Source organism: Hemicordylus capensis, chromosome 15 (assembly GCF_027244095.1).
Source record: "Hemicordylus capensis ecotype Gifberg chromosome 15, rHemCap1.1.pri, whole genome shotgun sequence".
In the NCBI taxonomy this organism is placed as follows: Eukaryota; Metazoa; Chordata; class Lepidosauria; order Squamata; family Cordylidae; genus Hemicordylus; species Hemicordylus capensis.
Window position 1 is genome coordinate 13,922,533 of NC_069671.1, and position 27,403 is coordinate 13,949,935.

At 49.3% G+C, this 27,403-nt stretch overlaps 2 protein-coding genes across 12 annotated transcripts in view; one reads left to right on the forward strand and one right to left on the reverse strand.

The window, feature by feature from the left end:
* KDM2B (lysine demethylase 2B) overlaps nucleotides 1-14,526 on the forward strand; it is a 69,385-nt gene extending 54,859 nt beyond the window's left edge. For 6 of the 7 annotated variants that reach the window (XM_053280168.1, XM_053280170.1, XM_053280173.1 and 3 more), the window contains 10 exons: nucleotides 2,386-2,610; nucleotides 3,559-3,702; nucleotides 5,067-5,153; nucleotides 6,605-6,871; nucleotides 8,299-8,337; nucleotides 8,997-9,673; nucleotides 10,317-10,480; nucleotides 11,134-11,295; nucleotides 12,551-12,769; nucleotides 13,331-14,526. In XM_053280168.1, coding sequence (XP_053136143.1) covers nucleotides 2,386-2,610; nucleotides 3,559-3,702; nucleotides 5,067-5,153; nucleotides 6,605-6,871; nucleotides 8,299-8,337; nucleotides 8,997-9,673; nucleotides 10,317-10,480; nucleotides 11,134-11,295; nucleotides 12,551-12,769; nucleotides 13,331-13,512 — 2,166 coding nt within the window. In that variant the 3' untranslated portion in view covers nucleotides 13,513-14,526. The remainder of the gene's footprint in view (nucleotides 1-2,385; nucleotides 2,611-3,558; nucleotides 3,703-5,066; nucleotides 5,154-6,604; nucleotides 6,872-8,298; nucleotides 8,338-8,996; nucleotides 9,674-10,316; nucleotides 10,481-11,133; nucleotides 11,296-12,550; nucleotides 12,770-13,330) is intronic. The other variant, XM_053280169.1, reaches the window with a different exon arrangement.
* Nucleotides 14,527-15,165: 639 nt separating this feature from the next.
* Nucleotides 15,166-27,030, reverse strand: RNF34 (ring finger protein 34). 5 transcript variants are annotated; one of them, XM_053280179.1, is made up of 8 exons: nucleotides 26,784-27,013; nucleotides 22,770-22,887; nucleotides 19,762-19,980; nucleotides 18,801-19,193; nucleotides 18,604-18,660; nucleotides 17,482-17,683; nucleotides 17,017-17,236; nucleotides 15,166-15,470 (listed from the first exon to the last, which is right to left on the reverse strand). In XM_053280179.1, the coding sequence occupies exons 2-7, from the start codon at nucleotides 22,788-22,790 to the stop codon at nucleotides 17,049-17,051; spliced, it is 1,080 nt and encodes a 359-aa protein (XP_053136154.1). In that variant the 5' UTR covers nucleotides 22,791-22,887; nucleotides 26,784-27,013; the 3' UTR covers nucleotides 15,166-15,470; nucleotides 17,017-17,048. The 5 variants fall into 5 exon arrangements, with proteins under 5 accessions (XP_053136154.1, XP_053136153.1, XP_053136155.1 ...); XM_053280178.1 differs by having other exon boundaries at nucleotides 15,166-15,467; nucleotides 26,784-27,012; XM_053280180.1 differs by lacking the exon at nucleotides 15,166-15,470 and having other exon boundaries at nucleotides 15,504-17,233; nucleotides 26,784-27,030.
* Nucleotides 27,031-27,403: the final 373 nt, after the last annotated feature.

The following is a 27,403-nucleotide window of genomic DNA, read 5'->3' on the forward strand; positions in this document are numbered from 1 at the left end:
AGAGGAACTGGTTGCCTAAAGCCAACTAGTTTGCTCCTAGTGGAATAGGGCCATATCTTGAGTGTAGGGCTGTAATTCAGTGGCAGAGCATCTGCTTTGCGTGCAGAAGGTCTCAGGTTCAACACTGACAGCATCTCCAGTTAGGGGCGGGGAAGACTCAGAAAACTTGGAGAGTTGCTCCCAGTTCCTGTAGACATTATTGAACAAGTGCCTGACTCAATATAAGGCAGCTTCGTAGGTTCGTGAGGTTTAAATCATGAGTCGTTCAGGGTTGTGAAGGAGCTAGTGTGTGCCCCTTCTCCCTTGAATCAGTACTTGGAACCAACAGTTACTCGCGGTGACATTTTAAGAGTTTTTTGTGGACAAAATCTCTCATATTCGGGCCAACTTAGATTCAGACGCCACAATTTTTACAGAGTTTGATGCGGAGTTGTCCAGCGGCTCCTCTTATGTGATGACCCTGGATCAGTTTCAGTTTGTGACTCCTGAGGATGTGGACAAGTTACTCGGAATGGTGCGGCCTACCACCTGCCCTCTTGATCCTTGCCCAACATGGCTTATACTATCTGGCAGGGAGGCTGTTTTAGAGGGCCTGGTAGAGATTATAAATGCAACCATTAAACGGCTTCTGAAGAAGCCTGCCTTGGATCCCTTAGTTAAGCAACTATAGGCCTCTGTCCAACCTTCCATGGCTGGGCAAGGTGATTGAGAAGGTGGTGTCCTCCCAGTTCCAGGTGGTCTTGGAGGAAACTGATTATCTAGACCCATTTCAAACTGGTTTTCGGACGGGCTGTGGGGTGGAGACTGCCTTGGTCGGCCTGATGGATGATCTCCAGTTGGGAATTCACAGAGGGAGTGTGACTCTGTTGGTCCTTTTGGATCTCTCGGCAGCCTTCGATACTATCGACCATAGTATCCTTCTGGAATGTCTGATGGTGTTGGGGGTGGGAGGCACTGCTTTGCAGTGGTTCCACTCCTACCTCACGGGCAGATTCCAGATGGCGTCTCTTGGAGACTGTTCTTCAAAATCTAGACTTTAGTATGGTGTCCCTCAGGGCTCCATATTGTCTCTGATGTTGTTTAACATCTACATGAAACTGCTGGGAGAGATCATCAGGAGATTTGGTGCGGGTTGTTATCAATATGCTGATGACACACATCTATTTCTCCACATCAGCATCATTAAGAGACGGCATAACCTCCATAAATGCCTTCCTGGAGGCAGTAATGGGCTGGATGAGGGATAACAAACTGAGGCTTTATCCAGATAAGACAAATGTACTTATTGTGCGGGATCAGAACTCGAGAGACAATTTTGATCTGCCAGTTCTGGATGGGGTCACACTCCCCCGGAAAGAAGAGGTTTGTAGTCTTGGGGTGCTTCTGAATCCGAACCTCTCCTTGGTGTCCCATGTTGAGACTGTGGCCAGAGGTGCTTTTTATCAGCTTTGGTTGATATGCCAGCTGTGTCCGTTTCTTGAGATGAACAACCTCAAAATGGTGGTACATATGCTGGTAACCTCTAGGTTGGATTACTGCAATGGGCTCTATGTGGGCCTGCCTTTGTACATAGTCCAGAGTCTGTAGTTGGTCCAGAATGCGGCAGTCAGGTTTGTCTCTGTGTCATCTAGGAGAGACCATATTTCTCCTGTGTTGAAAGAACTACACTGGCTGCCGATACATTTCTGGGCAAAATACAAGGTCCTGGTTATTAACTATAAAGCCCTAAACAGCTTAGGCCCTGGGTATTTAAGAGAACCTCTTCTTCGCCATGAGCCCCACTGCTTGTTAAGATCATCTGGAGAGGTTCATCTGCATTTGCGGCCAACTCACCTGGCGCCTATTCAGTAACAAGCCTTCTCCGTTTCAGCCCCTGGACTTTGGAATACGCTCCCTGTATCATTATCATTCTGTATACCCAGAAATATCATTACTGTATTACCATTTCTGTACTTTTTTCTCACTAATATACTGGCCATGAGGTCCATCAGCCTCTGCATCTCTGGCAACTTTTTAAAAAGGCACTGAAGACCCATTTATTCATCCAAATCTACAAAATTAGATTTGTAGTTTTAATATTTTTAATGTTGGATTATACATGATTTTAATGTTTAAATTATTTTAATTGTTTAATTGATTTAATGTTTAATTTTTTTTAATTGTCAGCCGCCCACCAATGCAAGTTTTGGGCAGTATAGAAATATGTTAAATAAGTAAATAAATAAAATTTAAGACACACACACACACATATTCTAACATCAGCCAACATGGAAAAACTTAGTCTTGGATTCAGAGAAATCCAGTATTACAGCAACTTGCCTTTTGCCAGTTCCTTGAGGCCAGTTCAGAACTAACCTTAGCATTTTATCCCCTGTGTCTTTTCAGAACCGGTCAGTTGGCAGACCTAAAGGGAAATTGGGACCCGCCTCTGCTGTGAAGCTCGCAGCCAACCGGACAACTGCCGGAGCCCGCCGGAGGAGGACACGATGTCGCAAGTGCGAGGCCTGCCTGCGCACCGAGTGTGGCGAGTGTCACTTCTGCAAGGACATGAAGAAGTTTGGCGGGCCCGGCCGCATGAAGCAGTCATGCATTATGAGGCAGTGCATTGCGGTAAGCCGGGCTTGTTCGTCCCCACATCCCTAGTCTGCTGTGGCAAGTTCGCATTGCCTCAAGGCGACTGGACAAGGCAACGCTTACAAAAAATGGCTCTTCTAGGCACATCGGAAGCACCTTATCCTGAGTCGGGCCATTGGTTCATCTAGTTCAGTATCGTCTACACTGGCTGGCAGTGGCAGTGGCTCTCCAGGGCTTCAGGCAGGAGTCTCTCCCAGCCCTACCTGGAGATGGTGCCAGGGAATGAACCGGGGACCTTCTCTCCGGCATTCAGCTTCAGCCCCATCCCCTAAAGGGATGCAGTCATCCATCCAAATGCACACCAGGGCAGACCCTGCTTAGCAAGCTCATGCGTGCTACCACAAGACTAGCTCTCTCCCCCCCATTAGTTTAGGCTACCAACAGCTACTGTAGGAGGCAAGGAAGTTCCATCTTTTGTGGGCTAATGCCTTAATATGCTAGCCACCTAATGGCGCAGCGGGGAAATAACTTGACTAGCAAGCCAGAGGTTGCTGGTTCGAATCCCCACTGGTATTTATTATTATTATTATTATTTACATTTTATACAGGAATACAGCAGATGGGCGGTGGGGGGGTAATGAACCTTTTCTCAATGCATCACATCCCTTTAGAAGCTGCTGTTTTATGGCCACGAAGCTTCTGTTAGTGACTCCGGTACTTGTAGCCTCTTTGGTTGCATACGGGGTGGGTTGGTTTTTTGATCACCTGTGGTTAAAACAAACTGCCTAAGCCCGAAATCCTAAATGCACTTGAGTTGAGAGGTTCCCCCACCTCCTGTTTGGAGTGAAAGTGGTATAAAGCCTTGCACAGAACCAGCTGTGGAAAGGGCCCGAGGGGTGGGGTGGGCTGGGCTGGGCCCTTGGCTGCATTGATCCATTGCTCCCCATCTCCTGACCCTTCTCTTCTCCTTTTGCCCATGTGTAGCCGGTGCTGCCCCATACCGCTGTGTGCCTGGTGTGCGGAGAAGCAGGGAAGGAAGACACGGTGGAAGAGGAGGAGGGCAAGTTTAATCTCATGCTGATGGAGTGCTCCATCTGCAACGAAATCATACACCCAGGATGCCTTAAAGTAAGGGCCAGTGGGGACGGGTGGGGACCCTTGGGGAGATGAAGGTCCCATATGAGGCTGCTGAATGAGGCCCTTGGGCTGTCCCACCCAGGAGTCTCCTCCAACTAGCAGGGACTCTGCAGTGCCCCCCTCGGAGGTCTTCCCCATCAGCTGCTGCCTCTTCCTCCATCTGGAGATGCCAGGGGGGTGTTCAGCCTGGTGCCTTCTGCATCCACAGCCGGCTCCGGATGCTCAGGCCAACATCTGTCTCCCTCCACGTTTTTGTAAGGCTGGGCTCAAAAGCCTATGATGAGCCACCAGGCTGAAGCTAACCCAGGCTAGGTCTGGTCAGTGCCTGGCCATCCTGGAGGAAAGGCAAGATCTAGAAGTGAACTAAGTCATGGGGCATGTAGGTGTTGGTTGCACTTCTGTCTCATGGCGCGGACCATCGTCCAGAGCTGCTTATACTTGACACCTGCCAGATGGGAACATTTGTGGCAGGATCCTGGACCTGCCTGCCAGTAGGCTGTGTGTAATTGCCCTCATGTGCTCAGTATCTGAATCTTCACCCCAAGGGAGGGAGGAAACGGCTTCAGTCTCTCATTGGGCGCCTCTTTGTTCCAAGGAGCAGCTTTCCCCTCCCCTCCCCAGCTGAGCCTCAGGCCAGCTGGCTGCCTTCTAGCCCCGTGGCCTCTCTGGCTCTTCCTTCATTTGAGAGCTCGAGGCCTTCCTCTTCCATGGCAGAAAGGAGGCCTTCCTGTTGGCCACCATGCTGACAGCTGAGCTGGATGGGAGACTGTCTGGGAAGCCCACGTAGGCTGCCTTGGGTCCCATCATGGAAGAACAGGAGGGTATAATTCAATAATGCTGCTCTGGATATTGAAAGTACTACAAGCTTGTGATTGCTTGGTCTTTCTCTGCCATTCTGTGACATCAGGGATCTGTTCCTGATGCAAGAGAGGCTGGATATAAAATAATAGCAGAGAGAGGGGGCTAGCAGTTCTGTCGAATCACAGCAAAGCCCACCAAATTTGATGTTGGGCACAGAATTCAGCTCCAGAAAAACTGGCTTTCTTTAAGAAAAATATTTTGACAAGTTTCTAGTCCTCATGCCTTTTAGAGCATTTGGGGACAATATTTGGTGATATATCAAAAGTCAGAAGGGGCGTGGAGTGAGACTTGTCTCTTCAGCGGCCGTGGTTGGGTCGCAGCGCCCTGTTCGTGACTACAAGAAGCAGAATTAACTCTGCAAATATGTTTGCCTAACTTGTCCGAGCATCCTTGTTGAAGAACTTTTGATTTATTTGCAAAGATGCTTGGAAACCAAGCAACAGCAGAAGGCCAGCAGCCTGTCCCTCCATCGCTTGTGTGTCTTTCCCCATCAGGTGAGGGAGTCGGACGGCGTGGTGAACGATGAGCTGCCAAACTGCTGGGAATGTCCCAAGTGCAACCATGCTGGGAAAACTGGGAAAGTGAGTTGCCCCGGAATGTGTGCAGTGAGAGAGAGCGGCTGCTGCAATCTTCCGCCTCTGGGGTGTGGGTGGCGGCTGAATCTTTTCCCTTCGTTATTTGGGTTGCTCCCAGAAGTCCGCAGCTTACTAGCACTCAGCAGCTCCTTAGCACTGCATGGTTTTGTGTAAATGGAGCCCTAAATTCCACCAATATTTACAGACTTCCTCTGCTCACAGAGCTCCTTCTAACATAAGAACAGCCCTGCTGGATCAGGCCCAAGGAAGCCTATCTAGTCCAGCATCCTGTTTCCCACAATGGCCCACCAGATGCCTCTGGGAAGCCCACAGGCAAGAGGTGAGGGCGTGCCCTCTCTCCTACAGTTACTCCCCTGCAACTGGTATTGAGAGGCATCTTGCCCCTAAGGCTGGAGGTGACCCATAGACCCCAGACTAGTAGCCATTGATAGGCCTGTCCTCCATAAATTTGCCTACGCCTTGGGTGGCCATCTGCATTGGTTTTGATGGTCAGGGAGCCCCTGTGCATCTGATATGGAGCTTTCCATGATGCAGAGGATTCAGGGAGCCTAGAAATTTAGCTGGGCGTATTCGATGTGGACTGGGATATTCAGAAGTGGAGCTGCGTTTCATAAAATTTGTCCCAGGCAGCCCCGTTTCTCTCCCCATTTAGTTTGTTAAGGGGATAAAGAGAAGCCCGTTTTAGCCTCCCCATCGTCCCTCATGAAGTCCTGTCATTTTGTCAAGTGCATTGCCTGGTTCCTAAGCTTTGGGGGAGTTCTCACCAGTGAGAAGTTGTCAAGGCCTGTTCTAGGCTGTACAGTCTTAGGCAGCTGGTGTTTTCTAGGTCTATGCTTTTAGTGGAACGAAGTTGAGTGGATTGTGCCGCTCCAGATGAGTTGGCCTTTTTGAATGACCTCCTGTCTGAAGATGCAAGTAGAAAACTAGCCCAGCAAAGAGAGAAGCACTCATCTAGCCTCTGCGGCCTGCTTGGCTAGTTTTTCTCCTTGCCCAGAGTCTTTGCCCCAAATAGGGAAGTGTTTAAAAATGGGACTTTCCACCTGCAGTCTGAAGTGGAAGAATCCATTCTACCTCCTGTTCCAGGGGTTGGCCAGGCCTCCAGTTCAAGTGGGGCCCTTGCGTGACCTGGAAGCACTCCCAGGACGTCTCACTCCCTCAGCTGCCCCCTTCTCTCCCAGTGTAAAAAATGAGTCGGTGGGTAGAGCTGAGTGTTGGTGGCCTTTCTGGGCTTAATTAAAAATGAAATCCCTGTGGGAAATGTTTTGCACAGCCCAGGCTTCATGGAGGAACCACAAGGCCACAGTTAATGTAACACAAGTGCAGCCCCCTAATAAGGGCTCTGGTCAGAGGCAGCGGGTGAGCTTCTGCTGGTGCCTGAAAGCTGCCGTGGAAAGGCATAGGATATAAAGTTTGCTTGTGTGCTTTGTCTCTCTTTGGCGTACAAGCAAAAGCGCGGCCCCGGGTTCAAATACGCGTCCAACCTCCCCGGCTCGCTGCTCAAGGAGCAGAAGATCAACCGAGAGAACAAGGAGGTCGTCCCGGATACCCCCAAGCGGAAAGTGGAGTGTGAGGAGCCACCCCGGAAGAAATCCGATGAACATCCCAAAAAGCCCCCCCTCGATCCTCTGTTGCGGAGAAAGTCTGACGAGGTTCGGCGGAAAAGGAAATTTGAGAAGCCCCAGGAACCTACCATGAGAAAACGGGTAAGATGAGGAAGTGTCGCTGTGAGACTGAAGGGTCGGTGTGGTGTGGTGGTTAGTGTCGAACTAGGACCAGGGAGAGCTGGGTTCACATCTCCACTCGGCAAATGAGCCAGTCATGGGCTGCGTCTGCCTCTGCTTTGGGTTCAGTTTCTAGTACTAGGGAGACCCACAATAGGTGGAAAACCTCCCAGTCCGTTCTTGAAGATCACGGCCAGTTTCCAGGCAACGTTTCCTTCCTATTTCTGCCACTAGAGGACACTGGAGAGCTGTCTGGGGCCAGCTAGCACCCTCCTCTTTCCTTTTCGAGTAGCTGTTTCCTCCTTGAAGGTGCTCTGCGTGTTCCACCCAAAGACTTGTATGTAGGGCTTGCAAGCTGAACACACCAAATGGGGTGCATCGGAACAGAACACAAAAGATTTACCCATGTCAGTGTTCTCTAGTTGAGTCCCTGCCGTTTCTTGTCCTCTCTCTCTCTTTCTCTTTCTCTGTGTCTGCCTCCCTTCCACTCTTCCCATTAGTACATTCACAATCTTGCTTAACTATTTATGAATATGAAGTACTGGGATGGCAGGGTGGCTAGGATTTGTGGCCTGAGAGATCTCACCATGGATTCATTGGCTCAGAGGTGAGCCAACTTCAGCCTGGTGGGGTCTGCTTACTGGCAGACGGAGATCTATGCCAGGGCTTCCCGACCTGTTACTCCAGATGTGTTGCTGAACTAAAACTGCCCATCAACCCCAGCTACCATTTATGGTGGCTGGGAGTGATGGGCGTTCAACAACATCTGGAGTGTCACAGCTTGGGAATCCCTGGTCTCTGCCGTTCTGCAGAGGGATGTGCATGGAACCATTCGGCACTCCATGCTAGGAGCGCCGAACCGGTTCTGTGGACTGGCATTTGAGCTGATTCGAAGATGATGGGGGGATACCTTTTAAGGGCCGGGGAGGGTGCTCTTACCCCTCCCGCCACGTTTCCCCCACCAGTGCTGCAGTTTAAAAGGGTCCGGCGGGGCATTAGCACGCCTCCCTGCCACCCTGTTGCCTTGTCGGACCAGAAGTGCAGATTACGGGAAGTGTGACTTCTGGTCCGAAGCAACGGGGCGTCGGAGGTGCGCTGCTGCCCCACTGGACCCTTTTAAACTGCAGCGCCAGCAGGGGAAACGCAGCGGGGGGGGTAAGAACACCCTTCCCAGCTCTTAAAGGTATCCACCCCCTGCCAGTTCTGTGCATATCCCTAGATCGGCATACTGTCATATTTGCGTCCCCTTGAATTCCGTTTAAGCAGCTTAACAGCATGCCCAACTACAGCCTGTTTTTATAGAATGCTAACTGGTGTCCGTTTAAACACCAAAAAAAGTCTGCAGGATGTTTGCCCCATGAATAAAACCGGTTTTCCTTTGTATCTTTCCCTGCCTTTTCTGACCACAGCTAAAACTGGCCAAAGAAGAGAAGCTGTTCAGGAAGAAGGTACTTCATTGGCACCTTAATCTGTGTGGGTTTCTTCTCCCCTGACCCCCTTTCCCCTATAAATTGCACCCTGATCCTTCCAGAGACGGCACGTTATGAATCTGCATAAGTGAGGTGGGGGAGGGGATCACCTCTCTCTGGTTTGATTCCTGCTCTTGTGTGGACACACCTGAAATCTAAAGTTGAGCTCAAGCCTGGTCCATATAATGCAAGGTGATGGTGGTGAGCCGTAATAGCTAACTGGAGCCTCCATGTCCCGGGGCACTATACCTCCCAATAATAGGGGGTGGAGGACGGCTGCGAGCATCTGGCTGATGTTTGGGAACTGGGTGCTGGACTAGTTGGACCAAGAGTGGCCAACCTGGGGCTCTCCAGCTATTGTTAAACTACAATTCCCATCATCCCAGCCCCAATTTAACAACTTACATGGTTGCCTGGAAGGAAACCTGGGAATTGTAGTTTTTTTGGAAGGCTGAGAATGTTCTGTTTGAGAGCCCGGTTCTCCTTGCAGAACTACAAGTCCCAGGATTCCCTGTGCAGAGGAAATTGCCCTTGAAACCAGTTCTCGTCAGTAGTGTGCCTAGGACTACGGGTCCACCCCCAGCCCCCCAGTCTCTGGTGATTGTTTCCCTAGTGAGCCCCAAACTTTCCCTTTCCAGAGGCGATCCTGGAAGACCCCAGATGACCAAAGTGCCATGGGCAAGCCTCTGCGGCATTTCAAGCAGGAACCCGAGGAGGACCTGCCGGAGGAGCCCCCCAAGAGCAAGGAGAGCGACCAGTCGCGTTCCAGCTCGCCCACCGCCGGGCCCAGCTCGGAGGGCGCCGAGGCCCGAGACAAGAAGAAGTGCAAGTTGAGGCGCAAACCCCGCCTTCCCAACAAGGAGCTGAGCAAGGAGCTGAGCAAAGAGCTCAACCAGGAGATCCAGAAGACGGAGAACAGCCTGGCCAACGAGAACCACCAGCCCATCAAGTCGGAGCCGGAGAGCGAGAACGAGGAGCCCAAGCGGGTCCTCTACCCCGAGCGGCCCCACCGCTTCAGCAAGAGCTTGAACGGGACCCCCCGAGAGCTCCGGCACCAGCTCTTCTCCAGCCTGCGCAGCAGCAGCACCCCCCGGGCGATCACACGGCCTCCCCCCTCCCTCTCGCCCCCCAAGTGCATCCAGATGGAACGCCACGTCGTCCGGCCACCCCCCATCAGCCCCCCTCCGGACTCGCTCCCCCTGGATGACGGGGCTGCTCATGTGATGCAGAGGGAGGTCTGGATGGCCGTCTTCAGCTACCTCAGCCACAGTGAACTGTGTGTCTGTATGAGGGTCTGCAAGACCTGGAACAGATGGTAAGGGGCATGCAGGGGGGGCGGTGGGTAGAACAGGCCCAGATGTCACTGCTCCCCGCAGAATCCGGCATAAACATAACCATGCACACCGTTCTGGAGGAAGAGTGGGATATAAATGTGTTCTTAAAAAGTAAAAATCCTGAGGATCTTGGCTTTGAGAGTTTCTAGATCTCATGGCCCTTCTAATGTACATGTGTGATGTACTAGTTGGTTCTTCTGGGGAACCTCTCAGAACTCCCTGCTCTCTTTACTTCCTGAAAGCCGGCAGGATTCTGCTTCTGGAGCATTAGGCTTGGAGTGGCTGAAAGCACTTGGCCACAAATGTTCCCTGGGCATCTTGGGGAGGAGTTACGGACTCCGTTCACACGAGGTGTTTTCTACAGGTCGAAGCCAGTTTTGGGTAGCCATGTGTAAGCTGTCAACTGGAACAGATGGTGCAGCACAGCAGTTAGGATAACTTGCTTCCTAATAAGAAACTTGGGCCTTTTTAGTTCCAAGGTTCTAGTCCCCATGGATCTGAGTCTTTAAAGGGTGTGTGTGTGTGTTCGTGTGTGTGTTCGTGTGTGTGTGTGTTCGTGTGTGTGTTCCTCTGTCCCAAGGGCAGACCAGCCTTTTCCTGACCTGCCTGCCTGCTCTGGTCTAGGTGCTGTGATAAAAGACTGTGGACAAAAATAGACCTAAACCATTGTAAATCCATCACTCCCCTCATGCTCAGTGGTATTATTAGGAGGCAGCCGGTCCTGCTTGATCTGAGCTGGACAAACATATCGAAGAAGCAGCTGAGCTGGCTCATCAACAGGCTCCCAGGTACGTACATGCTGTGCCTGGCCTGGGAAGTGTGATGGGGCGGGGCAGGCTGAGGGAGAGGGGGCTCTTTCGAGAGGGCCTGGTCTGGAATGGGGCCTGAGGAAGACCAGTTAGTCCATCCCTTCTTGACGCTCTGCCTCACGAACGCCCAAGGTGTGGCGGCATCCTCAGCCTCCAAGCCCAAGAGCAGTTTCCACTGCCAGGGAGGATGGCTGTATCTGGGCTCCTATCCACAAGTTTTGCCATAGAGCATAGCCAGCCAGACTGTGCTGTGGGTACCAGCAGCAGCGCAGTAATTCTGTGGCTCTCCTGGAGAAGGCCTCTGTTTTGGCCTATCATTACCATAATACTTGGCCTTAGTTGTCCAGAAAAGATTGTTGAAGTGCCACTTTGGCGCTGGCTTGTTCAACGGAACTGGAGTAATTCCAGTCTGCTTGTTTTGGCCATTTCACAAGCCACATGGCTCGGTTGGAACAATAAGGCCAGTTCACATTTGGGATGCCAGCTCTCCTTCACCACCTCTTCATTCCTGAGAAGGAGATCCCAATGCCTTGAGTAGGCCTGTTCGCTTCTGCTAGGAAAGCAGACGCCATTCTAAAGTCTCCACTCCCTCTGCCCTGAGCTTACGATGTTTTCCTCTCTTCCCTCACCAGGCCTCCGAGATCTAATCCTGTCAGGGTGCTCGTGGATTGCCGTTTCTGCTCTCTGCAGTTCCAGTTGTCCGCTCCTCCGAACGCTGGATGTCCAGTGGGTAGAAGGCTTAAAAGACGCACAGATGAGAGACCTTTTGTCACCACCAACTGACAACAGACCAGGTAGATCCTCTCATTTGGCTCAGGCCCAAGTCCACTTCCTGGAGATCAAGAAGGGCCTTGCACTTGGGGCTGCGTGTGTTTGCGTTCCATCCAAGAACAGAAGGGGCATTGCATCTGGCAGCGGTTCCCAACCAGGGTTCCTCCAGCTGTTGCTGAACTACAATGCCCATGATTCCCAGCTACAATTTGTGGGCGTTGTAGTTCAGCAGCGTCTGGAGGAACTCTGGTTGGGTGACTTGTCCCCTTAAGCTAAGCAGGGACCACCCTGGTTGCATACAAAAGGGAGACTAGAAGTGTGAGCACTGAAAGATATTTCCCTTAGGGGGTGGGGCCGCTCTGGGAAGAGCATCTAGGCTCCAAGTTCCCTCCCTGGCAACATCTCCCAGATAGGGCTGAGAGAGATTCCTACCTGCAACTTTGGAGAAGCCGCTGCCAGTCTGTGTAGACAAAACTGAGTGAGATGGACCTATGGTCTGACTCAGTATATGGCAGCTTCCTATGTATCGGAGCAGAATGCAGGGCCTGTGGGTGCGAGTGGGTGTGTTCAGATGAATTGCTCTGCTGCTGCTAGGATCTAGACTTGCTGAAAGGTGTGTTTTCCCCCTCTTCGAAAATGGAGGGGAGAGGAGATGCTGAGCCAGAGGACTGATAGGAGTCTCCAATATTATGTTTGCAAAATAATTACTTTCTGCTGATAGCGCTTACAAAGATGTCCTCCTCCATCTGTTCCCAGCAGCCTTTTGAGATTTGTCTGGGAGCTGCTGAAGAGAGGACAAGGGGGACTGTCCCTCGAACACAGGGGTGTCCCACTGTGGCCCTCCAGCTGTTTGGGGCCTACAGTTCCCATCATCCCTGGCTCCTGGCCACTGTGACTCGGAGATGAGGCGAGTTGTAGGCCAAAAACAGTGGGAGGGCTGCTGTGGGACTCGCACCCTTGCTAAGGCCTGCACCAGCTCAGAAGGTACACAGGCAAGGGCTCCTTCCTACCTTCAGATTTTTTAAAAAATAAAAAGTAAAAGCAGCCTCCTCCCTGGCATTGGCTTTCCATGTGTAGGGCAACTTTTCCAACACTTTCACGCACATGGAGTGTATTCGGCCCCCTCTTGGCTTGTAGCCTGAACACCAGAGCCACTGCAAAATCTCCTTAAACTTCCTCCAAGGGCCCAGGAAGTTTTCTTTCACTTGGTCTTGACTGCTAAAAGTGTCGCTGGAGAGACAGAATTACAAACCCCGCCCCCCCCCCCTTGCTGCACAGGCCAGATTGACAACCGGAGCAAACTGCGGAATATCACCGAGCTGCACCTGTCCGGCTTGGACATCACCGATGCTTCCCTGCGCCTGATCATCAGGCACATGCCTCTGCTGTCCAAGCTCAACCTCAGCTACTGCAACCACATGACAGATCAGTCCGTCAACCTGCTGACAGCTGTGGGAACCACAACCCGGGATTCTCTCACAGAAGTCATTCTGCGAGGTATTTGGGGAAGGTGGTGGTGGTGGTGGTGGTTGGACAGGGCCAGCCGTCCAACTTTAGAGGCCTTGCAAAGGCAGCTGAAATCTTCTTTAACAAGAGGACAATAGCCTCTTCCATGCCTTGGAATTAAACTCCCCAGGATGCAAGGTTGAAGCTCAGCCCCTTAAGATGGTCCCGAATGCAGCCTGAGCTTCCAGTACCAATTGGGTGTTTCCCCCAGTGCCTCACCTTCTGAACAGGTTGAGGCTTTGCCAAGAATCCCTTTTGGGGGTTCTTGGTCTTGCCCTCCTCCGCTTCTTCTGGGCATATGTCCCGCTTGGGGAGACCACTGGCCCAGGAGTGACATAGAGCCCCTAGAGATGGGCTGCGACTGAATGAGCTTCAGGCCCTACAGAATTGCTCGGCCTTACAGGAAGCAGTTGGAAAGAGGGTCACCCTGCAAAGTAGGAATTCCACCAGAGGCTGGGTGGGTGATTTTGGCCTTACAGAAGACTGAATTTCTGGCAGCAGCTGTGAGAATGGACTGCCTTGTCAATCACCCTTTTTGTCTCTCCTCAACAGACTGCAACAAGGTAACCGGCCAGTGCCTCTCTTACTTCAAGCGCTGCGGGAGTATCTGCCAGATTGATCTGAGGTACTGCAAGCAGGTGACCAAGGAAGGCTGTGAGCAGTTCATAGCAGAGATGTCGGTGAGCATTCAGTTTAGTCAGGTGGAAGAGAAGCTCCTACAGAAAGTGAGTTAGTGTTTACAAGGACAAGCTTGTAACGAGCAGAAAGGAAGAGAGAAAAAGGACTCCCAGGGCACAGAACTTCATTGGCTGTTATGGAAGTGCTGATACCCAACTGTCAGTTTGGATTGTAGAGGAGTCCATTTGTACCTACAAACCATTTTAGCCTATCGTGGATCATCTTTCTTCCTCTTGTCATAAGGATTGCTCACACCTGGAGGAGGAGACTGGGGTGCACCTATTTAATAGTACCGCAGCTGGTACACGTGTAAATCTTTTTTAAATGTTTGGGCCGATATCAAAGCAATGTTTAATTTTGGTGTCATTAACATGGGGCCACTGCATTTCTACGTTTGAGCTTTTGTTTTTGTTTTTTTACATCATTCATTATGCAGAACTATTTTTGTACAAATTGTTTAAAATTATTTATGCAAACCTTTTGAATGCATTGCAAGTGTTTGTTTGTTTTCAGGTTGCCAAGTTTTATCTTAAGGTAGGAAAGAACTTTAACCTGTCACAGCATAGAGAAATGACTCATTGACAGCTGTTCTCCAAGTGAGGGGGGGGGAAGTAGGTTAAGACTTTAAAATGAAAAAGCATGTTTTAAAGGAAGTTCTTATAATCCTGCTTTGTATCTTCGGGAAGCACTGGAAGCATGTCATGGAAGGAAGGTGTAATATAAAGTTCACAAACTAGCGTGTTGCCAAGTTCAACTTGTATAAGATCTTGAAATTTACAAATGCAGCTTGAGCACATGGGAAAGACATTGCAATTCAGCCGTGGTGGTTCTTGTACTTTGTGTACAAGACCCATTTATAATACCACAAGTCAAGGAGCTTGAGTTTACTTTTTTTTTAAAGCAAGTTCAGTTCTTAAGGTTCAGTGTGGTTAATTTCAGACTCTTTTTACACAGAATTCAGCATACATAAGTGCCATTGTTGTAAAGTGGTGTTCTCTCTTCCATAAACTCCCCTTCCTGACAGTTTTACCTCTGTTCAATTTGTATAAATGATTGTACAAAAATGAAAAGCTGAGCTGTGGGGTTTTTGTCTTGTTACTGACCCGACTGACTTGAGGGCTGCTTTTGAGAAGTGCCTTACTGAAGTGGTCCAGGTGCACACCTCCTTGCTATAGGTGCCACTTCTGCCTTGGATGACCAACTTGGGCTCACACCGCGTGTAAATTAAGGTAGTCAGTGTAACCTAATCCACTTTGCTCTGTGGGAGAAACCTTAAAAAGGAGCCTGCACCAAGGAGCAGAACTGAGATACAAGTGGACTTTGTTAATTAATGGAGGGGGTTCCATTCCTAGCTGACGACTGCAAATGAGGCATTGCAACTATGGGAATCGGGGTGAGGTTCCAGAGTCGGGGAAACTCAGAAATAAGGGTGGAGCACAGCACTATTCCATGGCCACTTCAGATCTGGACTACCCATCCAATTCAGATCTAATAAAGTGAACACACAGGAGAGTTCCAGACTTCATTTCAAAGTGTCAAGTTCAAATTCAAAACTGCAGATACGCAAGTCACCCTACTGTGCGTACTGAATCTGGTGCTTTCTTAAACCGTGGATGTGTGAAACGGCAAATACCGAAACCACCTGTACTACCTAGTTCAGTTCATTTTTGTGACTGCTTGCAAGAAGGCAACCAAGGCAGGTTCTGCAATTTGGTTTAAGCTCCAGCACCAGTGTGTGTGGTCTTTATTGACGGGCTGGCTGCTGCCAGAGAAGTAAGGAAAGGGATGTTATAACTATCTGGTATGCGCACAACTTGAAAGCAGATTGACTGTCAAATTGCAGGGCTTGTCCCAGCTGTAGTGTGGATACAACTTAACACCGCACAGTGTTGGCCTCACTGGCTCCTCACACTTTCTTTGGGCAGCAGATCCAAGATGGCGAAGAATCAACAGTTCTTATCCCCCCACTTGCTGTGGAAGATTTTTCTTTTAAACTGTAGCTTTCTTTAGGCTGCTTCAGACAGAAGGGAAACAGAAGAGAGCTGAAACTGGTTAACAAATGTTTATTACATCAACAGCCATTGTTCAGAACATTATGGATATGCTACATTCTCATTATGCATATACCCCCTGAACAAGGACTCTGGTCGTTTGATTTTCTGCACCTTTTGAAAAAGATCTTTCTAAAAATAAAGCCATAATGTCTTGCTCCCTTCTGAAAAATAAGTCAGTGCTTCAGTAGTAAAGTCACATACTTGCCATCTCAAATGAAGGCTCAACAGTGTCAAGCTCCCAAGCATTCCCCTCTAGCCCACCTACCCCCCAGCCCCACTTCAAAACCTCCCTTGCTACTTATTTCCACAAGCACGACCAATCCCTCTTGTGCCCACAGCTTTGGGGAAGCAGATTTAGTCAGATGCAAAGCCTTCATGCCTGCCCACTGTGCAATAAAGGAAGATCTTGCAGACTAAGCAGATGGGATACTTCAGGAAGAGGCTGCAACAATCACACTCACTTCCAATGCCTCCTCCTTGGAGCTCCAGGTCCAAGGGACTAAATAAAGGTTCTGGAGCTGTAATGATTTAGCTCTCTCTGCAGCCGCAGTCAGAATAGCAAGGCGCATACATTTCCTGCCCTTCTGCTGCTTTTCAGAACAAGGCTTTCAAGAGCAGCTAATACAGCGGCCAAGGGACTACCCTCAAACAGCTGGACTCCAGCCAGTTCTGCACTTCCAGTCATGCTCGCAGTGCTTTGACAAGAAAGCCTTCTAGCAAGTTGAACAATGGCATTCTGAAAGAAAGCACTGAAGGTGTTTTCTGTTCAGCAGCGGATGAAGCTTTAGTTCCGTGTGGAATTCATTTTTTCCTCAGTGAGATGGAGACCCCCAGTATAACCCTCACATTTGGTTAAAATCGTTGGGAGGAAATTTGTGGTATGACATGCCTGAATCTGACCAAAGGGACTCAGAAACAAGGACACCTCAAAAATTAATTCTTCTCCATCACAAAATGGTTCTAAACTATCAGGTGGCTTTTAGATAACATGACTGAGGCCTACCGTAACTTCAAGTGAAACAGGACCAATGTGGAATGAGTAACTGACGGGTTGGTACAAAAGCCCTCGCTACCTGAATGCAGCCACTCCACTGGGAGTAGGCTCTGGGTGCCCCATTTGCATTTTATACCATCCAGTTACATTCCATTAAGGGACTGCAGCAGACGATTCCATCTGAGAGTACCTGGCTCTCAACCCCTGGCTCTGCTCCCTCTGCTTTTTGGAAAGGTCACCCCATCCCTTGACCTTTCCTTCCACTGGCTGATGTGGCTACAGATGTATTTTTCAGAAGAGAGCAATAAGGACGACTAAGTCTGCTGCTGATTTGACTCAACCAGTGTCTGGATTTATCCAGATAACACAGCTCTATCCTTAACAAGGCATTTGACTGCCAAGCAGAAGTACACCAGTCAAGCTCCTAAGCTTCTGTTCAGGTTGCTATGAATTAGTCAGCACTGAGGTCTACCGTGCAGCCTCCACGCTTCCCTGCCATGGCCTGCACTCACCCCATGGAGCTTCCGGCTTCGGTTTCGGCCGCTCACGACTTGAACACGTGCACGGCTCTGACGACGTACTGGCGGCAGATGGGACACTCGCTCATGCGCTTGCCGCATTTGGTGCAGGTGACCATGTGGCCACACTCCAAGAGCACGCAGTCAATCACAGCATCCATGCAGATCCTGCAGAGGTTGTCATCTTCGTCAGTCAGCTGGGTCTTCTCCCCTTCTACCAGGAAGGAAGAGAGCTGATGTTAGAGGGGGATTCATGCCAGGATGGAAGCCGATTCAATCCAGAACTGTCATGGGCTTGGTTATATTGGATGGGGAAGCTGGCACAACTGTCTGCCTGTTTCAAACCGAGTTCTCACTTTTTATCACTGAGAAAATGGCTAAGGATGGTCAGACCCAGAGATGCTCTCCCCCAACAAGCTTTCTGCTGTAAGCAAGTAAGTCGAAAGTCTGTACACCTACGTGCCCTGTGGTTCGCCTCCGTCTCCCTGTACAGCCTGCTCACTTTCTCCACCAGCTCCCATTTTTCACAGCATCCCGAGTAGTTGACAAAGTTACGAGCGAGGATTTCCTTCAGCTGGCGCACACTTAGCTGTTCGATATCATCCAGGCTTGAAATATCAGAGAGTGAAGCCCTTGCACGCTTTCTGGACTGCCCCGGGGTCTGGAATTCACACACAGTCATCTACTATTAGCAAATGCCATTGACTTGTTAAACAGCCTAATGAAGGGGCTGTGGGTAGTCTGCCGGGGGTTCCCAACCTGTGGTACTCCAGATGTACTATCATCTCCAGCTACAATTTGTGTCTGGGGATGATGGGAGTTGTAATCCACTAACTTCTGGAGTACCACAGATTGGGAACTATTTAAAGGCCACCTGGGAATACACACATAGGAAGTAGGCAAAAAAGGGGCATGGGGGAAAGCAAGCAGACGGTGAAGCCCGCTGCCTACCCATTCAGAGCTTCAGAGGAAGGCCGGCATCAGATTCCACCCACCCAGTGAAAGAAAAGCAAACCAGAATGTGAAATGACAGCATCAGAAGTTTCTTTGGCCTGGCCCAAGTCCACTGCCCATCAGTTACGTCTAAGCTCTGTACAACTCTCTTCCTAAGGGAAGCCTGTCCAAATCAGACACTTCCATGTATTTCAGAGGAGATATGGACAAGAGGTCTCTAGTGAGAAGAATCCAAGATAAAGGGGTCAGTCTCATTTCCCCTCCAAAACACTGACAATGTACTGGCAGCAGATGGAACATTCGCTCATGCGCCTGGGGATGTTTGGGGCAGCAAGCTTTCCTGTCCCCAGTAAATATTACATTTGTGATGGACAACCAGTAAATGGGGAAAGGGGGACAGATGGCTTTAAGGAGGGAGGTTTTCTCCCCCACATCTCCCCCATCATAGGGAAAAGCCCTATTTCAGCATCTGGTGATTTGAGGCCAATACTGACATTTGATTGCAGGTTCTTTTACTGTCATTTTGCAAGTCTTAAATAGCTATGAGAATGGCAAAGAAATATTAAAAGGATTTTCTTTCATGAGAGCACTGCTTGGTCTCATCTCATCAGGCAAGTACCTCCTTACCTGTTCTTCTGTGTTTTCCTCTTCACCATGGTCTGCCAAGAGCCTCTCACTTGGTCCCTACAAGTACAAGAGGACAAACATTACTCTTTCCCCCTCTCTGCTGCCAGTCATAGAGGAAAAGGTGTCCAAGGGCTCCATTTCCATCCCCTCCAGGGCCAGAGGGCTAGGAAGAATCAAGCCACCTCCTACCAACATACCTGCAACTGGATTTCGCTTCCGGTGCTTTCGTGCCTATTCACAAGTTCTCCCTGAGAGGAGGATATGGATCCTGACAGAGAAACGGGATGTGTAGAAAAACCAGAAGTCTGTGACCGTGTTGAATATAAGCTGCTAGTGTCTGTATCCTCCTCAGAAGCCAACCCATGATGGCTGAGTATAAGGTCCACCAAATCTTCCTTTTCTCGACAAGTGTCTGTCGGGATGTTCCTAAGAACCAGGTACTGGCGCAAATCTTTGACTTTCAAGCGCATCAGCTGTGGCCGCTGGAACGCCGTCTCCTGCAGCAGCTGACAGGTGGAGCATCTTCGGAGGTTCTCGTACAAGGCCGAACACAACGAGCAGAAATCCTTCTTGCACTCGCAACACACGTGCTAAGGATGTGCACAACACACACCAAAACAAAACCAGAAGAATTCTGCATCACTGTCACCAGCCCAGCCAGCTACCAGCCTCTCCCTCATTCCTTTGTGTGCTATCTACAAATACATCTGTTGTTTATTATTTTTCTGTGTAAACCACCCTGAGCCATTTTTGGAAGGGTGATATAGAAATCGAATAAAAACAACAACAACTTGGCAGACTGGATCAGAACACAGGGACAGACTGTGGTTTAAGGTTTTCAATTAAAGCTGAGCTAAGTCTATATCCCGACGGGCCTTTTGATATCCGGGGAGGGGGGTAGTGACACTAAGCTGCCAGCTGCACTGATCTCTCAACTCCTGAACCAGGCAGCCTTTCCTTCTTCATCATGCCCAGTCCTCTGGCTCGCTAATTACCAACAGGCTTTCTTCACATGTTCCACACAGTCAAAGAGGCAGCTAGGAAACTCCTTGCTCCAGAATCAAAGGCAGGGCTTAAATCTAATGATATTCAGAACGAGGGGAGGGGTAGACTGAAGATGTATCAAGGCCCCCCAACTTCAGAGCCCAATATACTCACCCGTTTTCGGAACACTGAGAACGAGAGACCACAGGCTTTGCAGACTATATTAGCTCCTCCTGCGGCCGACGATGTGTACACAGTGAAGTCTGTACTTGGTGCAAATCTGAATGGGTTCGCCGCACCCCCAAATCCAGGTTGCTGGCCACGAACTGCTCCTGTCCCCATGACTTCATTCAGCAACCCACAACAGGAAGCCCACATGGATGTCGCGCCCGCCTGGAACAGACACACACACACACAAGATCTGTGGTCAGCTCGGAACTTTCTGTTCAGAATACGGGGCCTTTCCAGGCAATTAAAACAAACAAACCCACACACATTCTTCCTCTCAAGCTATCTAGATTTATCGCAGCTAAGAGCAAAAGAGCCACCCCCACAAGGGGAATAGATGTGTCCCGTTTGTCATTTTCAAAACAAAAATTAAAATACCATTTGCAGTCACAGTCATGTGCGAGTGGAGGAAAAAACTTTCCTGGCAAGTCAACTCTTGAGCACCGAGCGCTGAACCTGGCATCCCTACAACAAAAATGGTACTTCAAAGAAAGGGAGCTGGCTCTCCTGCCACAAATCAGCAACAAGTGCACCCTAATTGCACAGGAAAGGGCCACGGAGAAGGGCTCCAGCTCTGTAGAAAGAATTATTGGAAGAGGTGCTGTGCGACGTTCGTGTAGCAATAATCCCAGGAGCACTGTGCAGAATGAGTTGCCAGAATGCTGGCAACTGAACAATTGCTGCAATGGTTGCAGGTGAGGGAGAAAGCCTGTTTCAGTGGCACTCGGCAGACCGTGAAACTAGCAGGGCAACATTCAGACAGGAAACCTATTGAAGCACAACAGTTTTCTGAAACACAAAAACTAACAGTACGCATTGCATTGCCTTACACTCCCACTTTCAATTTATAACCAGTCTTTCTTCATGAAGACAAAGAGAGTTACATAAAACTGTCCTTGAATTATCAAACAAATTACACACATCCAGCTTCCCAGATCATACGCTCTTCCTTAATCCAACACGAGTCTGGTCAGGCTCATGTCTCAAGAATTCAAGGGCTCACTTGCATGTTCCACAAAACACGTCTGGAATTCTGGACATTTCAAATAGTAGCCATTTCCTCCAAGAGAATTAGACAGGAAACAACGGATGATTACCTCCAGCAAAGAGCAAAAGAGGAGCCCAGACTGTACACTTGACAGTCCCAGAGCCCTGGGTGCCATCTGGTTCCCAGAGGCAATACTGCTTGATATTCAGCCCACATTTCGGTCATCTTTTGATGCCTAAAGTGTGCCCTCAAATCGGTGTCGACTCCTGGCGACCACATCCCCCTGTGGTTGTCTTTTGGTAGAATACAGGAGGGATTTACCACTGCCATCTCCCCCGCAGTATGAGATGATGCCTTTCAGCATCTTCCTTTTTCACTGCTGCCCGATAGAGGTGTTTCCCATAGTCTGGGAAACATACCAGCGGGGATTCAAACTGGCAACCTCTGGCTTTAGTCAATGAATGTTTATGTGAACAATTAAACAAAACAACTAGCAAGTAAGGCAATCAACGTTTTGTTCTTTCCAGGTAAGATAATTTTGCACTGCACGTGCCTACCCTAAATTCTTCCTGAAGGGCATGTTAGATTTATTGTTCCACTGCAGATCCAGACAGCCCCACGCTCTCCAGGGCAACATTCAAGACTGAAGGCATAATCTGGAGCGAGAGCTCCAGAAAAAGGAGCACCAACTTGCTAAGACTAGCAGCAACTGTTTTAAGGCAGGTTTGCACAGGAGAACGCTAGAAGTGAATCAAGCTGTGAAGCTTTACTGCAATTACTGTGCACATTTAAACAAGCTCTTCTAGAGTGGACGCATCGAGAGAAGTCTCAACACAGTCTCAGTGCTAGACAAAAAAATAAAATCTAAAAGATGTAGTGGTAGACATTTTTGATAGGAAGCAAGAGAGAGATGACTGCAGTCAGCAGAGCAGTGCAACTTTGCAGGGCTGGGGGTGGGGGAAACAACCAGGTACCCAAGATTTCATACTGGAACAGAGGAATGAAGTATGTTTTTCCCAGTCCTGACCCAATTGTCAGAAAGGTTCCAATTCTGGTTGTGTGTGTGTGTGTACAAATATGCAAACAAACCCCAGTGTACTGTTAGTACACTTAGGGATCCAAAAGGATCTCTCCAAACTGGGGGAGGTAGCAACAAAATGGCAAATGAGGTTTAATGTAAGCAAGTGTAAAGAGATGCATATTGTTGGGGCAAAAAAACCAAACTTCATATATACATTGATGGGGTCTGAGCTGTTGGTGACTGACTAGGAGAGGGATCTTGGGGTTGTGGTGGGCAGCTCATTGAAACTGTCAATTCAATGTGCAACAGCTGTGAAAAAGGCCAATTCCATGCTAGGGATCATTAGGAAGGGGGTTGAAAATAAGGCTGCAAATACAGTGCCCATATACAAAACTCTGGTGCAGCCACATTTGGAGTACTGTGTACAATTCTGGTTACCATACCTTAAGAAGGACATTGTAGAACTGGAAAAGGTGCAGAAGAGGGCAACCAAGATAATGAGGAGCCTAAAGCACCTGCCTTACGAGGTAAGGCTACAACACCTGGAGCTTTTAAATTTATCATATCTCCCCTATGTTGTCTTTTTTCTAGAGGTCTATAAAATAATGTATGGTGTGGAGAAAGTTGGTAGAAATTTTTCTCCTTTTCACATAACACTAGAACCAGGGGTCATCCCATGAAACTGATTGCCAAGACATATAGGGCTGACAAAAGGAAGTACTTTTTCACACAATGCATAATTAACCTATGGAATTCGCTCCCACAAGATTGGGTGACAGCCACCAGCCCGGGTGACTTTAAGAGAGGTTTAGATAGGTTCATGGAGGACAGGTCTATCAATGACTACTAGTCTATAGGCCACCTCCAGCCTCCGAGGCAAGGAGCCTCTGGATACCAGTTGCAGGGGAGTAGCAGTAGGAGAGAGGGCATGCCCTCAGCTCTTGCCTGTGGGCTTCCCAGAGGCATCTGATGGGCCACTGTGTGAAACAGGATGCTGGACTAGACGGGCCTGGGGCCTGATCCAGCAGGGCTGTTCTTATGGAGTCCGCAAAAGGCTGCAGAGCTGAAAATTAGGAAGAGAGATTAAATCAACATATTTAAGGCCAAGTTATTTTTTTTCCCCCATTTCTGGGACAAAAATGTTAAATACAACATTCATACAGAACATGGCTTACAGCCAAGAGGAAGGAAACTGAATACATCTTAAAGTTATCTGAGAGTGAACTCTAGTATAGGGACCTTTGAACATCATGCCAAGCATGTGTTTTAACTGGACACTTCATAACTCTTGCGCAGTTCATATTAGACCAATCTATATTTTAATGATACAGCACCCAATTTACATAGCAACTGAATGCAAGTGCCTTGGAATCTTATACCTTCCAAGTGGGTAGGATCAGCCCTCTAATGCTAACATGCCAAAGGGCAGAGAGAGAATGCTACAAGCAGATATTCTACAAAAACCTGTACCATTTGTGATCGTTATCAACTCTGCTTAAAAAAACCAGACACACAAGCAAGCCATCCAAAGACAAGATACTTGTTCTCCCAGATTTCAGATTCCGTAGGAAGAATACTGCCAGCAACCCCAGGGAGTCTCAATGTGCCTCCCGGCACCTGCAGTACAGAAGGGAAGAGGCACCACAGGGAGTGCAAAGGAGCTGCCAGTTGCCCAATGCAAGCCAGAAGGGGAGGAATCAGCAGGCACCTCAGAGCACCTTGTGGCTCTGCCCAGAGTCTGCCTTGCTGTCAATGTCTGGAAGCACAAGGTGGGGAGGGGAGCCAAGGCCGTGGCACAAACCACAGCACGGCCAGCTCTTCGTATAGACAGCCCTTTGTTTTTTCACGTCACATTTCCCCCCTTCTGTTTGCTTGCAAGCTAGGACTTGCACTCAGAACACATATTTATCCAGCAGGGGATCATCTGCTACTGGCAAGACAATAGCAGAAGCTACAGCCTATTATATTGTAGGTCACTGCTGCCTTTTCACTGATTGTACAATGCCTAGCTTTTATTTAGGTGCTTAATAAATAAGATCAATTATTAGAAGATCACATGCCAACATCCCCAGAGGGAACTTTTGCCTTAAGGAATACTGACATGCTGTTCCTGTACTTGTTCCTCCCCAATAAGATGCTTGCATTGGAACTAGAAACCCATGGCATCATGTGTTCTATGGGGAAGGGCTGTAGCATGGTGGTAGAATATCTCTTTCCATGCAGAAGGCCTCAGGTTCAATTCCTGGAACCCACAGGTAGTGCTGGGAATGGCCCCTCTCTCTGCCCAAAACCCTGGTGAGCTGCTGCCAGTCAGTGTGGACAATACTGAGCTAGATGAGCCAATGGTTTGACTCAGTAGTAGGCAGCTGCATCTGTTCCTGTTAATTCATTAAGGAATTTTAATAATGGGTGACCTCATAGCTCATGTTTTACTGGTCCTCTTCCAACAGATGATCTTTTACTGAAAACCCCTTCAGAAGTAAAAATGAAGAAGACTCTTGCCAGGGTTACTAGCAAGCATGCAGGGGAAAACAAAGAGCATCGCATTAGGAACGGCAGCAAGTGCAGGAATTGGGAGCACTGGCCGGTGAAACCAGGATTCAGTCCCAGACACAGGCCCAAAGATGAGTCACTCCCATCCTTGAGTTACCCAAAGGACTTCATGTTCTCCTGTTCTTTAGCAACATTTGGGTGCTTTCTCCTACCATGCATAAAATTAAATCCAAAGGGAGTGGGTGGCATGCTAACCAGACAATCCTTTTGAAGAGTCAAGCCATGAAAGGTCCACTGCCACGTAGGACAATACAGTGCTGCAACCTCCTGTCCAGTCAAGGAAGGTAGCTGCCCTACAGGCTATTGTTACAGGAGCCATTCAAGGCCAAGAAGAAAAAGCAGAATAGGAGGAATGTCCTTGATCCAGTCTGCAGTTGCAACCTCTTCACCAAGCAGGGCTGCAGTTATCTGCAGATATAAACAGACAATTCCCAGGCACCTGATCCCCATCAGTGTTGCCTTTAACAGGGATTCTCAGATGTTGACTACAACTCCCAGCATCTCCAACTGTAATGGCCTTTGGCTGAGGATTATGGGAATTATAGTCAACAACATGTGGGAATCCCTGTTACAGGGAACACTGATCCCCATAATCTGGTGGGATATCAGTACTCAGCAAGTCTGTGCCAGCCAGCTACAGAGAGAGGAGGTGAAACAGGGAGAGGAATTCACCCCACAATCTTTGGTGCCACCATAAAGTGGCCTTTTCACACTCATTTAAGAGTTCTTTTCCTCTTCAGCCACATGTGCATTTGCATATATATTTTAGGCCGAAACATTTACCTAATCAACTGGCTAAAGACATTATGATCAATTGAAACTTCTGATTAAATCATGTAGCAGACTTTAAAGTTTTATTCTAAATGCAAGGACTTTTAAATCTTGCAGTTGACCAAGATCTTGGGTCATAATTATTATAAGTTATGAAGGACAATCGGAGCATATAAAATAACACTTTTTAAATAGTAAAGTAAATGACACAGTTGATAAACACTGTTTTTGAAGAGATATTCCCCCTTTTCTTATCTGCCTTCCTTCCCCGCCCCCTCAGAATTTTCTTCTAAGATGATGCCTACTATGACATGGGCGTGCATTGTAAAAATGAAAGAAGCATGCATTATTTTTCCTTATCGATTATCTTCTCACATGTACATTTCATTTGTTGGCTAATTTTGTTTTTTATATTATACATAAGATTAGAACTGTCACTTCGTTCAAGAAATATTTGGGTTGTGTTTTTTTAATTGGACAAGATTTGGCTGATCAAACTGTTGCATTTGCATAAAATCCACACATACATACTCAATAATATCAATCAATCAATCATCTTTATTACAGTCAAAGACCAGCACAGTACTCAATAATATATATAGCAGATACTCTCACAGACATGTATACACTTAATAATATATTTATATAAAGCAACCCACATTACCGTGCCTTACCAAGGACAAGAATACAGACCTCTTATGCCAAAGGTGCATACAATCTAAAAATCGACATGGGTAGGCAACGGAGGGAGGTATAAACTGCCGGGAAAATATGCAATGGTTTCATGGGCTCATACGCAGCATTACAGCAGAAGACTGGGGCGAAGGGGCTGTGCCAAAGACCTTAAGGGAAAGGAGAGTTTTGCAGAGGGGTTTTACTAACGGGGCATCTTTTAAAAGTGCGCTCTCGCTCGCTCACCCCCACACACAGATGGGATGGCAAGAGCGCCTACACCTATTCAGATCAGTGTCTCACCTGTAGCTGCTGCGGGGTGGGGGGGCAGCCCGGTGGTGTCCCTGGTTTTGTGGCACTGTGTGTGTGTGTGTGTGTGTGTGTGTTATAGCATGGGGGCCCTTCTGGGACAGGGAACCACCATCCATCTCACTCCTTTTGCCATGTGAACCACTTGAAGGCCTTTTTTGGTTGTCCATAGGAGCAGCCACCCCACCCCCAAACCAGAGGGCAGGCCCAAGAGAGCCGACTCTTCACTGCAGAGCTGTGGGGCCGGGGCCGGGCAGCTCCTTGTCAGTCTGGGCTGAGCTCCCCCCACCCCGTCCCACCCCCTTCAGTCGAACAACTTCAGCCCCCTGAGACCAGAGAGGAGAAGGAGGAGTGGGGAGGGGAGGGAGGGGAGAAGCCCCGGCCTCTGCCCCGACCACGTCGCCTCTTCCACCCTGGGGCCATCCTAAGCAAGACAGGCTGCTGCTGGGCAGGCTTCCAGGGGCCACAGCATTCCTGGGCACTTGGTTTCGAGAGAAGGAGTGCCACAGAGTCCCGAGCCCCTTCTCCCCCCACCCCACCCCACCCCACCGGCTTGTCATAGAGACCCACACAGGAAACCACCGCCCCCCCCCCATTAAAAAAACACACCCAGCCCTCGTGTCCCTCCAATCAAGCCTCTCCCGGGGGGCTCACCTTCATGGCCGCTTCGGCAGCGCCTCCCTTCTTCCTCTCGCCTGACTTCGCCGCGGGGGGGAGCCGTTGGGGGAGGGGCGCCCCACCAACCGCCCCAACCGTTTCTCTCCGGCCGGCCCCTCCAGTGCGCGTGCGCGCGGCCGACCCGCCGCCCTTGCGTTGGAAGAGGCTTCCAGGCAGGGACCCGGGGGGGGGAGGGGGGGGAGAAAGAGCGGATTAGCGAATGGGAGGGGCCGGGGAGGACTCCGCTTGCCTCCCCAACAAACACCACCCCGCCTCCCCATTGGCTGCCGCAGTGGCCAATGCCAGCCAAGGATCTCTCCCGCAGCGCAGCCAACCGGAGAGGAGGGAGGCCCGCCCCATCCATTTTCTTCTTATGGAGAGGAGGCACAGAAGGGGATTGGGAGAATCCATTTCAGCAGATCATATGGGGGGGAGGAGGTTGTATGATGTCATCGCTTTGCTGTTCAGGGGGTTTCTTTCATTATACTAGCGCAGCGGGGAAGTGACTTGATTAGCAAGCCATTGATTGCAATGCTGGTTCGAATCCCCGCTGGAAACACCCACATCGGGCAACAGCGATATAGGAAGCATCATCTCATACTGCTCGGGAGATGGCC

Bases quoted from the DNA above. Each gene is read 5' to 3' on its own strand.
- RNF34 (XM_053280179.1), bottom strand. From the start codon at position 22,790: ATGCCTCTGGGAAGCCCACAG. The intron at 19,981-22,769 runs GCAAGAGCTGAG...TGTCTGTTCCAG, and splicing joins TGCCTCTGGGAAGCCCACAG to GCGGGCGCGACATCCATGTG. The intron at 19,194-19,761 runs GTGAGTATATTG...GCACATCCTTAG, and splicing joins TCTCAGTGTTCCGAAAACGG to CACGTGTGTTGCGAGTGCAA.